General features: G+C 41.7%; 1 protein-coding gene across 4 annotated transcripts in view; it reads right to left on the bottom strand.

Annotated features, from left to right (window-relative positions):
- Nucleotides 1–13751, bottom strand: part of LOC309974327 (serine/threonine-protein kinase Sgk3) — a 112795-nt gene that overhangs the window by 44012 nt on the left and 55032 nt on the right. For 3 of the 4 annotated variants that reach the window (XM_082858937.1, XM_082858938.1, XM_082858939.1), the window contains exons 2-4: nucleotides 9016–9070; nucleotides 7454–7670; nucleotides 2727–2810 (exon numbers count right to left, since the gene is read on the bottom strand). In XM_082858937.1, the coding sequence (XP_082715063.1) occupies nucleotides 2727–2810; nucleotides 7454–7531 (162 nt within the window). In that variant the 5' untranslated portion in view covers nucleotides 7532–7670; nucleotides 9016–9070. The remainder of the gene's footprint in view (nucleotides 1–2726; nucleotides 2811–7453; nucleotides 7671–9015; nucleotides 9071–13751) is intronic. The other variant, XM_082858940.1, reaches the window with a different exon arrangement.

The raw sequence follows: 13751 nt of genomic DNA, 5'->3' as shown, positions 1-13751 counted from the left end.
AGAAAGCTGATGAATTTTGCTTTCAATACCCTCTGCTCTAGCCTTCCTCCTATTAATAATTGTTTCTCAGATTTGCTTATCCCCAGAGAAAGAAAAACTTCACCCTGAAGAAATTAAATTTGGGCAGTAAAGCCATAAACATGGGTAAATGCTTATTTTTACTGTAAGCTTGATGTCAAAAAACCACACATACACAGTCTTACCAATTCTTGCATTCCTCTAGTAAATTTAGATGTTTCAGAAACAACAACCAAACATACACTATGTATACACAAACACATTATATATATACCTCCACTGACAGGAAATACAAATAGGAGAATGTATTAATCACTCTACACCATGAGCATGCTCTCAGCAAAATTCAGAATGAAAAATCTGCAGACAAATGACCCTGTTTCTTTCAACAAAAAATTGTAAAAAAAAAAAAAAGAAAAAAAAAGGAAAGAGAGGTGGAGGGGAAAACAGTGATTAAAAAACAGGTCATAAAATCAACTATATTTCAACAAAATATTTTTTAAAAAGTTAACAAAAAAATAAACTTATAACAATGTTAAAAAAAAGACACTTCAGGGCTTCCCTGGTGGCGCAGTGGTGGAGAGTCCGCCTGCCGATGCAGGGGACACGGGTTCGTGCCCCGGTCCGGGAAGATCCCACATGCCGCAGAGCGGCTGGGCCCATGAGCCATGGCCGCTGAGCCTGCGCGTCCGGAGCCTGTGCTCCGCAACGGGAGAGGCCACAACAGTGAGAGGCCCGCGTACCAAAAAAACAAAACAAAACAAAACAAAAGACACTTCACAGACTTATCAACCAGTTTATATGACATTAAGTATTTGACATTAAGGCATTATTGTTAATTATTTTTAGATGTGATAATGATATTGTATGTATATTTTTTAAAGAATCTTTATCTTTTTAAAGATGTATACAGAAATATTTACAAATGGAAAGACATGATGTCTGAAATTTGCTTCATAATTAAGTGGGCTGGCTAGGGATAGAGATGAAACAAGAATGGCCGTGTACGGTAATTGCTGGAGATGGATGGCACATTACATTATCTTCTCTATTTATACTAGTCTCTCTACTTCTGTATGTGTTCAACAAGCTTTTAATAAAAAGCTTCCAAATGTAAACTACAGTCATAAATACACATTTAAACTGACAGTTAATATTTTACAGATTGGAAATTTCACTTTTTTCTTTATTCTAAAAGAAGCATAGGGAAAGAATTTGTTTTCAAACTTGGAGAAATCCAGTCCAAGTTTAACTTCACTTCTGTAGTTTCAGAGAACACAACTGATACCATTCCCCTGTTTTTTTCTTAGCTCCTCACCACAAAAGGCAGAATTGGAAGGAGTTACATAAGAAGAGAGGAAGACACAGAAAATGGGAAAATAAGAAAAAGATGAAAAAAGGAAGAGAAATACAGGAAAGATGAGGGAGATGGATGGTAAAGACTCAACTAACATTGGGGAGAATTTTCTGCAAAAAGCTTAACATGGGTTGCTTGATGGAAAGAGAATTAAAGTGATCATGTGGGAGGAGTGCCCCCAATAAACTTTCCTATTTTACCTTTATAACTAAAGATACTCAAATATTAACACCTCACTTTCATGACTTAAGGAAACACAGGAAGTTGTGCAGCTAGACAACATTTGATTCATTCTGGCCCATTTAGGAAGTAATTTACCTCTTAACTGAGATATGCTTACCTTCCCCCATATTTAAAATATTTTACAAATGATAACCCATAGACATATATCCATCTAACACTATTTTTAAAATCAAGAGACAGGGATAAGAAAACTGAAAAAGTTAACTTTTAAAATATGAAACAGTTTTTTCTGGAGGATGCCTAATAATCTACTATTTTAAAAATAACAACATGAGGAAATTGCTATTTATTGTTAGAGCAGAAGAAATTTAAATTTGTGATTTGAGGCCCAATTGCTTTTTTTTCTTAACTGAAGCAAAGCTTGGAACCCAGAGCTGTCTCAATAACCTGGGGTCTCTAATGACCAACAAAGGCAGTGTCCTCTGGCCTCCTACGTGTGCATAACCTTAAAGGCAATGCTCTCCACAAGCACTGGTCCCTGTGTAAGATCTGGCCTGATGTGTTAAAATGACCATGGTGCTCTAGCTTCCTATGGCAGAAACTGTAACTGTAAACACTGGATGAAAAATAATATCTGAACGATGAATATATAAAACAGGTTTTAGTTATTTAAATAACTAATGATCTCAGGTAACTGTCAGGCTTTTGAAAGTCAATATTCATTTCAGCTGTGTTAGCTACTTAAAATCTGGAACCTTAGACTAATTTCTAACAGAGAATGAAACCATGGAAGGTAGGTAGGCTTATGACAGACTTTCAGACCTAAAGCTTATAGTTGGGCACTTTAACCACAAAGAGCATGATGATTAACAATTATTAGAAAGGTAGGTAGAAAGGATTTATTTCTAATCTCCTATGACACTGAAATGTATTTTAAGCTGTTTATTTAGTTTTCATATCTTCAATAGTTTATCTGAAACTTCTCAACAGTCCTCTCTCCACCCTTTTTGGTAAGAATTCCAAAGTCAGGATGTTTTGAAGAACCCCTTACCCTTTTCTGCTTATCTGATATATATAAGTATTATTTAATTATCAAATAAATCTCATTTTCCAGTTTTCTCAGGTGTTTTGTTTTAAATAAAAATCTTGTAGACTGACTGTTACTTACAGTGTTGTAAAGCTTATCGAACTCCGCATATCTTCTGAAGACAAACCACTCACTCCTGCCCACTGAAACCAGAACTTTATAAACCTGTGGAAAGAAAAAATAACAATAAAATTTGATCACAAAAAAAAGCACATTAGCTATTTACATATGCAAATAACCTGCTTTCATACTCATGAATCTGATATTAGACATTACTATTTATATGTGATTCTCCAAGATACAGAAGTATACCAACTGAAACACTTATTTTATCTTGTTGAAAAGTGTTTTATTTTTAAAATGTTATGAAATATTTCCATAGTTTTCAGAGAATAACACAATGAATACCCATGTACTCATTATTTAGATACTCTGAATTCTAACATTTGGCCATTCTTGTTTCAGATTTTCTTCCCCCAAAATAAAACATTATAGTTTCAACGGATGCCATTCTGCTCTCTTCTTCCCCAGCAGTAACCACTACCACGAAATGATAAAGTATTTTCAAAAGGAATGCCTGGAACACAGTAAACACTAAATTATTAGTTCTCCTCCTTTCAGGGCATCTTTTACACAGTATTTTTCAAACTAAGAATTTATCCTCAGATTTCCTACTACCATCTTAACCTGTGTTTAATATTTTCATATATACATAATTTCACATAACCACAGTCAACAACCCTATGAGGAAATAAGCAGAATAAATATTACAACCCCCATTACAGATGAGGAAATGATGGCCCCCCAAAGTTAAGTAACTTGCCCAAGTCCACAGACTTGTGAGACTAAAATCTAAATCTTCTAACCCTCCATGCACTAGAACAAGTATCAAATCAACAGTTATAATACAGAATTAACTCTCATAATTCGTCCCACAGATACTCTCAGAATATAATTCAACATACCAATGTACAGAAAACAATTTGGAACCCCAAAGATCTTTTATAATTTCTAAAGAGAAAAATAACAAGGATCCAGGTATATGAGGAAAGGTTCACTGATGTATGGCTTGGGTTATCAATCTCACTATTTTACAGTGAAGATTAGGGGAAAGAGATATTTACAATACAATTGTCCACAGTCTGTTAGATAACAGAGTAAACCAGGTTTATTTTAGAAGACGGGCATACAAATATGTATAAACTATCCTTTCCCACAAAAGACTGGAAAGCTACACTCACCAGTTCATAGATAGATAATACTGTGAAGAAAGATCTCCCTGATACTGCATATGATTATAATGTAGGAATTCTGCAGTACTGTTGAAGATATGGTCACATTAACAGGCCCCTAGTACGAGGGGCCCCAAAACGTAAAGCCATATCCCCCTGTGAGAAAGGGATCAGGTCTCACCTGGAAAGTGAAGCAAAGTCATTTTATCAGTTACCTGGATAAGTGATGAATCACTTAAGCAGAGAGAAAAAGAGCATCCAGGCACCCTATGTGAGCTACAGGAGTAAGAGGATTTTCTGGTGTTAACTAAGAGGACATCAAATTGTCCTAAAGGAAGCTACTGGGTGTAAGATATCAGAATCGTTTATAAGATGACACTGCTCCCATGGGAGAGAGTGCAGAAGTAGAGGAAAAAGAACCTAGTCTGGGTGCTGACAAAAGTTGAGCCATGTTTTTAGGAGGAGACTACCGATTTATCTCCTACAGCATTCAGGATCAGATAGGCCTGGAAGCAGGCCTGCTACCAAAGGATCAGATACTTAGGTTTATATGATTACGAGATTCTTGAACAAACAGCACTGTTTGTGCTGACTTCCCAGTGGGATAAGTTGGCTTCCCATAGATACTCAAGTACAGCCAAGATGAGAACCCAAACCTAGGTTCCAGGCCAAAGCAGTTCTGCTGCAACTCTATTTACAGGAGCTTAAGATAAAGCCCTGTGAAGTTATTAATTGGCAGGATGATTTATGAACAAGGGCTTATTAAGTTCTAATAAAATACCAACAGGCAAAAACAAAACCTCTTCAAATTTTAAAAAACACTCTCATTTGCAAAAATGCACAAAATTTCACAGAAACAGTACAATAATAACAGTACAATAAATCTTATTAAGTTTTTTAAAAATATATTTCCTTATTGCCTGTCTTGCCCCACCAGAATGTAAGTTCTTTGAGAGCAAGGGCTGTTATCATTCTTGCTACCCACAGTATTCCCAGTGCCTAGAACAGCCCTGGCATAAGACAAGAAACTCAAGGACAATTTGTTGAGTGGATAAATGAAAGTATAATTTAGACTTGGTTTAAGTCAAGACATCCTAGAACACAGTGCATTTCTCTGTAAAGTCGTTTAAAAGACACACGAAAACTAGAGTATAAATCCTACTTTTCATTCAACTTCAATTCAACAAATACTGTTCTAGGTATTGGTGAAACAATAGTGAGGGAAGTTCTTGCTTCAAAGAACAAATTCAGGGAAAGCACACATAAATAAACCCAAAGTATGTCAGGTGGTGATAACTGCTATTAAAAAACTACACAGGGTAAGCAGGACAGAGTGTGAAAGGGGCAGAGTGTGAAGATGCTGTTTTGTATAGGGTGGTCAGAAAAACCCTCTCTAACAACAAGGCAACATCTGAGCATCTGAAGGAAGGACGTGAACAAGGGGATCTGGATAGAGCCTTGGAGAACTCAGGGGACACCTCTGGGGACAGCCGGTAAGAGTGACCCTATAGGCCTCCTCGACCTTTTCACAGAAGATGTGGAAATACCTCTACCACAAAAAAACAAAAGGACACCTGAGATAACCCATCGCCTGTATTTGCTATGTATGAACTTCCATCAAACTTGGCAGGAGGTTATGCCCTTGAAGGAGAGAATGGTCCAAAGGTAAAAGTAAGGAGAGGGAAGGAAGGAAAACTTCACACACTCCACTATCTTATGCTAAGTATACCGACCTCTTGTTTACCATCAATATGATGTTTCTAAAACTGGCTTATACGAATGTGGAAGAAATGCTGAAGATATCGCTGCAACATCTGAGGAGAGGCAAATGGCCAGACACACACTGCAATCTCTCTGCTCTGGGCTTCTATGCAGGGTGTGGAGGTATGCTTATTAAGGAAGGGAGAACAGAAGACAGAAGGGCTGTTTCCAGCTCCTTGTCTGAGGCTCTGGGAAAAACCACCATTGGGGGGCCCCACCCCACCTAGTTAAGAAGGCAGAGTGGGGTGGTCCAAGGGTTTAGTTTAACTCCTCAGCTTTCCTCAATTCCCATGTGACATGGACCTGAGCTGAAAGTCACTTGTCATGGCACTCAGCTGGCAGGGGCCAGGTGACCCCCTGGTCAGAGACCAGGGTAGACCACCTGAGTCAAGAGAAGGTGGAGGGCACGCAGAGCTTCAGTGGGGTCTACAGCCATCACGAGCCAAGGGGAAGCTGAGTCAGCAGTCAGTCACCACGACCCTTGCCAAGCCAACAAAGGGCAGATCACAAATCAGTTCATCAACTGCAGATGCCAGCAGTGGATGCCAACAAAATGCCCAGGACTGGAAGGTCAACCACAGCTGGATGTCTGCCAGACCAGTCACTCTACACCTGGAATGGCAAAGATCTAGACGATGACAAGAATGCCAAGCCTTCAGCAGGCTACCATGAGGTTAGTCATCAACTGAACAAACACTGTGAAAGGGGACACCTCTCCTGCCACAAACCATGATGCTAAGTTGGAGAAGGAGTGTGTGTTCAAATAAGAGAAAGAGAGCACAATGAAGACAGGCTGGGCATTTTTACTTAAAAGAACTGCTTAGGGCTTCCATGGTGGCGCAGTGGTTGAGAGTCTGCCTGCCGATGCAGGGGACATGGGTTCATGCCCCAGTCCGGGAAGATCCCACATGCCGCAGAGCGGCTGGGCCCGTGAGCCATGGCCGCTGAGCCTGCGTGCCCGGAGCCTGTGCTCCGCAGCGGGAGAGGCCACAACAGTGAGGGGCCCGCATACCGCAAAAAAAAAAAGAACTGCTTAAATTTTAGCTCAAACTGTTGAACAGAATTGGGTTAAATGAATTTCTTCACACTGCTCAGTGGGTGGGGCCTTACAAGGAAGGCCAGGTCAGTTACAGACACGATAAATGACATTTTTTTCAGGGAGAGGAGGACAGCAGATCTCTGTATGTACTAACAAGACTACTGGAACTAAATACAATACGTTTCATTACACTAATTAGAAAAGTGACTATTCTCCAAATGGCAGTCACTGATACACTGACTCAGCCAAATATTCATTGTGCTTATTCTTTATAAAGTCCTACAGTAGATACCATGGTGATAAAAACTAAAATTAGAAATGGACTTTACCTTTATGGTGAAAAAATGAGTTAGAATACTCATTTAAAAATATTTTTAAAATGGAGATAGAAAATGACAAATGTCTTAAGAAAGATAACTGTGGAAATTTCAAGACAGTGGTTCTTCACATGGGATCAACGACTTTTGGAGTCCATTGACCCCCTGAGATGTGATGTGTCACAGAACCACACGTATGCACATTTTCTGGTGAGATGGTCTATCAGACAGTTTCACAAGTTTCTCCAAAGGGAGAGGTAAACAGGCAAAACTCTGCACTAAAAAAGGAAATTGTATTCCATTATAATACACAGAGAAGACTGTGGAGGATATATCATTTGAAAGATAAGTAAAATCTGCAAAGTCTGGGGAGGCCATTCTAGGTTAAGGAAGAACAGCAGAATTGGAAATATTCTCTACGTTCCATTTTGTTCCATATGCTTTACATTACATACTTACAGTAAACCTCTTCTTTTTCTCTCTGTGTTCATCAGAGCTGGGAATGCTTACACTTGGACAGCTTTCCTTGTAGTCCATGGTATAATCCCTTTGAGTTTACTGCCTCAAAAGGACACCAAAAAGTGAGTCCGAAGAAATAGTCAGCAGAGGACAAACACAATTAGCTAATCCAAAACATAAAACCTCTTGAGGTAATGTTCAAATTCCATCATGCAACCTTAACCAACAGAAAAAAAAAAAAAAATTAGCAAAATGATTTTAAAATACTGTGATTTGCCATTCCTTGCTCACAGAACCCATTTTATGCTTATTCTGCCAGGAATTTACCTTTGATCGTAAGTCTCAGCCCAGGTGAGAAACACAGTTTCTGTTACGTCCCTGTCAATAGCTAATTCACAATCAAACATTTACGTCCCATCTACCTTCTTTTCTACTAAGAAACTCCGGGAGTTTATACACCATGGCTCATATGGACTAAGGGCTAACTCTCAACTAAAAGGACTCTAGTTTGATGGATTTAAGAGCAGGGTTTTTCAGAGGATGGTTTTCAAGCTTCTAGCATCAAGATGAACAGGTGAAGTTTGCTTCAGATTAGGAACCTGTATGGTAAGCTAATTATTTACCCCCCATTTTACAAGTGAGGCAACTGTCACACAGACAGGTTAAATGATATGAAGCCAAGCTGTCTGGCTCCAGGGTCCTGACTCTTACCCACTGTCCTAGGCTGCATTTTAACAACTATGGATAATTCTTAGGCACTGGACCCCTGGTCAGAGATATTACAGTAGATCTTCATACAAAACAAATACAATTATGCTAATATCATATCATCCCACCCACAGACAAAGGGCTCAAGATGTCACACTGATGTCACCTTTGCTACACACAGTGGCCCACAGTCTCCACTGACACCAAATAATACTTTTTAAAGGGTTAGTCTGCCAGGTTCCCTCGGTGATTAATTTCAGGAAGTCACTGTGACTGATCTAACAGTTGCAAGTAAATTATATTCAAGTAACGATTTCAAATATCTACCAGCAGACATCAAATAATCAGGTATAATGAAATTTAATTGATTACAAAGGTGGTTCCTTTGAGATGATTCAAAGCCTACTTTGTTGGATTTGCTGCTGGAAATGCAGTCAGGAAGGATTTATATGCAGTTAAATTAGTTGTTAGAAAACATGCTCCCCTCCTAAGCTTAGGGTGCAGCATTTGTTACAAGTTAGAATACCCTAAAACCCCAGAAGAGCAGCTTCCCCCCCACCTCCACTAGACCAGGGCACCATCTTGACAAGAGCCTTGTCCTCCAGGCACAGTGCTCTTCTGCTAAGCAATCAGAGCAAGTGGAACCACAGCTCTTCAAAGGCAGGTGAGCCCTGTCCAGGAGCCCCAGGACCCACACCAGCGCATTCTGCTCCATCTGCAGCAGACATGATGAGAGGGTGAAGGTTATGGTGCTACACTAGCCACACCTGTCCCTTGAGAATGTGGATCCAGGGGGTGGTAGGGCCTGCTGGTACTACATTTACGTACGCGCTTGAAAGCCTACTGTGCCTTACCGTGCGTGGTCCGGAGGAGCAGAACTAAAGGAGAACATCACGCCTCAGGCCTTCCCTATGGAACGGACATTAAGATATGACATTAAGTGGCATCAGGAACAGATGACGGAGAAAGACCTGGGGGGGAAGGATAAGTTGTCTACACAAGGTGCCCAGGGGACATCTCAGCCTACGTGGACAGCAGGCGGTTAAGTGTAGAGCCCAGCACTCAAGGGGCACACTCAAATCTGGGCCAGAAATACCAGTCTGGCAAGAGTGCTAAATGGTCCCCATTTGCCCTTCCAGATCCAACACCACGCCTCTCCCCCCGCCACGGCCCAGAAGGCGGGCCTCTGTGGACCTCACACTGAGGCAGCCTGCCTCCTGCCCTTGCCCTCTGGCTTCTGGTTGGGTTCATCCAATGTGAGGCACTAGCAGGAGATGGAAGGGTAGGAGGTATTTAGTTCTCCTCCTCCCTTTCTAACAGGCAGCGGTTTCTCCACCCAAGGCCACAGTCCCCACCAGGTGACCCCTCTCCCACAGCTACAGTTAAAGGCCTGGGAGTAGTACGGCTTCCAAACACTGTTAGAAGGGGTGCTTCACCACGCCCTGCTGCTGCTGCTTCTGTCACCTCTGCCCACAACAGCTTAGTAAACAGTCCCTTTGTTCGAGTCCCTTCAATTACTCAAGTGTGTCACGACTGACGCGGTAACTGCTACCAAGAATGACTCCAGGAAACAGACCCTCAAAAATGGGATGCATGTTTGATGCATCCTGATAAACTTCCTATAGAGGGAGCGGAGGGGAAACTGATAATCTGGCACATAGTGATACCAAGATCACTCAAATTCCCTGTCCCAGGATGAAGTATAGGTGGTGAGCAAGGTGCTGTAAGTCCAAGTAGATGATGAAAATGTTGATTTCAAAGATTGTGACATGGGCTGCGGCTGCTTCTGATGGTCTTTGAGAATGTGCACCAAGCAAACGACAAATTGAAAGTTATGAATTCCCAAACAGATGAGTGGAAAATCTATGGCTGTTATAAAGGAGTCCTTTTTTTCTAACAGCTGCTAATCTGACAGGGCTAAGGATCAAGCCACAGTTTGATGATAAGGGCTGCAGAACCAATTAAACATGCAACCCTGCAAAGTCAAATGATCCTAAATCATGGATGCAGCACTGGGGCAGATACAAATGAGGCTAAGAATGCTGAACTCCACATTCAGCTGAACATGTCTGCTGAAAGCAGCAATTTACAGCCCTCTGAGAAGACACAGCCTCCTAACCCACCCCCCATAAAACCCTTTCAAGTAGTTTCACAAGGGGATGCCACTTCTCTTCACCACCTACTCCCACTAACCCCTCATGGCCTCCTAATGGGAATTAGGTGCCAAAAGAGCCCCGAAAGAAGTTCAAAGCCTACTGAGAGGAGCCTAACATTCACAGGATGCTAGACCAAGGAGGACTGAGTGTAAGATTGCTGTGGCCCTACACACAGCCACAGATGTATCCCACCACGCTTTCTCCAGACCTTACCTAAGAGGTACCAGCAGCCATTCACAAGGGTGACTGTCCACTGGGGAAAGAGAAATGTGTAGTCTTTCCAAGGGTTACCGGACACTAGCTCTGAACTGACACTAATCCCAGGAGACCCAAAACATGGTCCACCAGTCAGAGCACCCATCTCACTCCAGAGAGGAGGTGAGATATAAAGTCAACCCTGGTGTCTCATGGTGGGTCCAAGGGGAGCACAGGCCCATCCTGTGGTTATTTCCCTAGTCCTAGAATTTTAGTGGAAATAGATATACTTAGTAACTGGCCAAATCTCTGCATTGATTCCCTGTTCTGTCATAAAAGCCATTAGGGAAGACAGGGCCATGAAGAAGCCCTTGGAACTCTCCCCCATTTCCCCACAAAGAAAGCAAACCAATAACTATACCCCATCCCTGGAGAAGCTCACAAACCAGTACCGCCATCAAAAATTTGAAGGATGCAGGGGTGTTGGTTCCTGTTACATCCCCGTTTGGCATGCCTGTTTACCTAGACCAAAGGCAAAAGACCTTAGAGCGTGACTACGGATCACTACAAATTTAACCAGATGGTGATGCCAATCACGCCTGCAATTCCAGATGGGATATTTTTGCTGGAGAAAATAAGCATAACCCCTGACATCTGGTAAGCAGCTACTGACCTGGCAGAGGGTAAGGGGAACGTAAAATAAGTACTAGAAAAAAAAAGGAATGATTACCAACTTGAGCCAAAAGATTAGCTGCAGACGCAGAGACTACAACAGCTTTGTTTCAGTTTTTTTCTGTTATGTTACACAAAGAACACTAGCAGTGCCTCCATGGGGAAGCACGAATGAACTGGCTGCAGTGACTAGAGGACCTTGCGTTTCCCCTGAGTTAGGAACAGGAGCCTTACGCCCAAAGGGTGAGTGAGTACTAACGGACAGAAAGAGGAAGACTGCACTGGATATTCTCTATTTTCCTTTTCAGATCCATCTCCACCCTGCTCCACACCCCAGGGCACCAACCTCTAAAGCCTGCACCCCACAGGCTCCCTTGCCCTCTAGCTGCTGGTTGATTTCATCCAGAGAGGCACTGGCAGGACATGCGGTGGAAAGAAAGGGATCAGGAAACAGAATTCCTCACCCTGCTCCCTCCTGGGTAGGCTGCTGCTTGGCACTTGCTGCGTTCCTCTCTGTAAGGCCAAAGCTTCTGTCAGGAGATCCTTTCTCCTTTCTCCTATGACTACAAATTGTACAGATGTACAGTTCTCTACCTCGGGTCCTTGGACACGTTTAAATTATCTGAGCCTCAGTTTCCTAATCTAGGAAGTGAAGCTAGCAACACTTCATGTGTTTGTTTTAAGGATTTGAGATGAGTGTAAAAAACCCAGCACTGCACAGGCAGTCAATAAACTGAATCAAATACATTAACAACTTGTCTCAAATTTGTTTTTATTCCTTCATTCAACAAACACTTATTAAAGCTTTCACTATGCATTAAGCAACAGAAAAACAAAGATAAAATTCTGCTTGCAAGGAACTTACCTAATGCGGTTGAATGATAAGCAATATAGAACTTTCAATAGTTGGCTAAGTATGATTTTAGATGTATGCATGGTACACTCTGAGAGCACAGAAAAGGGACACAGATGCAGACTGTCATATATCCTCAGTCTTGCTAAAAATAAAGCCAAGCAGGTATGGGAGCAGAAGTTTGAAAGATATCACACTTGTTTGCCTCAATTTTCTCTGGAAAAACGAGCTGAAGTCATAGGTTGGAAATGAATATACTGCTGTGAAGATAAACGTAGAAAGATTAAATCACTTGCCCTAGCTAGTACCCAGCAAATAGGTGATAGAGCTAGGGTTCAAATCAAATCTGTTCAACTCCAAAATCTATATGTATTAGTTTGCTATTCCACATTGTCTCTCCTTAAGAAAGATTTTCCTTTTCTTCAAACTAAATCAAACTGGCAACCTAACAATATTTAACATTGAGTGGCTAAGCAAGATTATAAACCAGACTGTGCTTTACTTGTATCAATCTGATTGCTCCTCACAACAGCCCCACTGAGAGGAAACCCAGCAGAAAATGAAGCATAAAAAGATGAAGTAGGGCTTCCCTGGTGGCACAGTGGTTGAGAGTCTGCCTGCCGATGCAGGGGACACGGGTTCGTGCCCCGGTCCGGGAAGATCCCACATGCCGCGGAGCAGCTAGGACCGTGAGCCATGGCCGCTGAGCCTGCGCGTCCGGAGCCTGTGCTCCACAACGGGAGAGGCCGCAGCGGTGAGAGGCCCGCGTACCGAAAAAAAAAGATGAAGTAACCCACCCCAGGTAGTGGAGTCAGGATTTGAACCAGCAGTGGTCTGGCTTTACGACCTTTACCCATTATACCACACTGCCTCTCCAACATATATATGCTCTAAAGAGTCCTCTGGAAAGCAATGAAGAAGGTTCATAGATGTTATTTTTAAGTGGTCAGAAGTAAAATTTTGAAAAAGCAACCCTATTACTGTAAATTTAAGGTATATTTATTCTGTAAAACTGAAGCAATTAAAATTCTGCAAAATCATCCAGTGGCCAGGCAGCCCAATAAAACAGAATGAGAAGAGGACTGATGTAAGAATCCCACACTAAGAAAGAACAGAACAAAAAGCTGTGTTCACGTGGGAATAAAAGTTGGGACTTTTGGGCAGGTTAATAGGTATGCAGGGCTTTTCGAAGAGGAACCAGAAAAGAATCTGCCTTCACTCTGCTGGAGAGTCACAAGATAATCTTGTACATTGGTTCCCAGGAGCAGCTGGCTTGCCTAGGGGTAGATCACATGGCTCTAAGGAGACGTAGTTCAGATACTAACCCAGAAAGGAAGAGCTAACCTTAACATCCAGCTAATGAAATAACTCAGACAAGCCCAACATAACAAAAAGAAGTGGGTCAGATGAGGACAGAACTTTCAGAAGCCAGATGGATCTTAGGAGTGAGAGTGCTTGGCAAAGATAATGTAACAGCTAGTAAATATTGTATTTATAGTGGTTCTCAACAGGGGAACATTTGGCAATGTCCAGAGACATTTTTGGTTGTCACAGCTTGGGCGGCTGCTAGTAGCTACATGTCAAGGATCATGCTAAGCATCCTACAATGCACAGGACAAGCCCTACAACAGAAAATTACCTGGCTCAGAACGTCTGTACTGCTGAGGCTGAGAAACTAACATTTACTGAGTACTAACACCAGGCATCGTTTTAT

Source organism: Leucopleurus acutus (assembly GCF_964270905.1).
Source record: "Leucopleurus acutus genome assembly, chromosome: 17".
NCBI lineage: Eukaryota > Metazoa > Chordata > Mammalia > Artiodactyla > Delphinidae > Leucopleurus > Leucopleurus acutus.
Note: the sequence above shows the minus strand (reverse complement) of the source record. Positions and strands in the feature narration are given on the sequence as shown.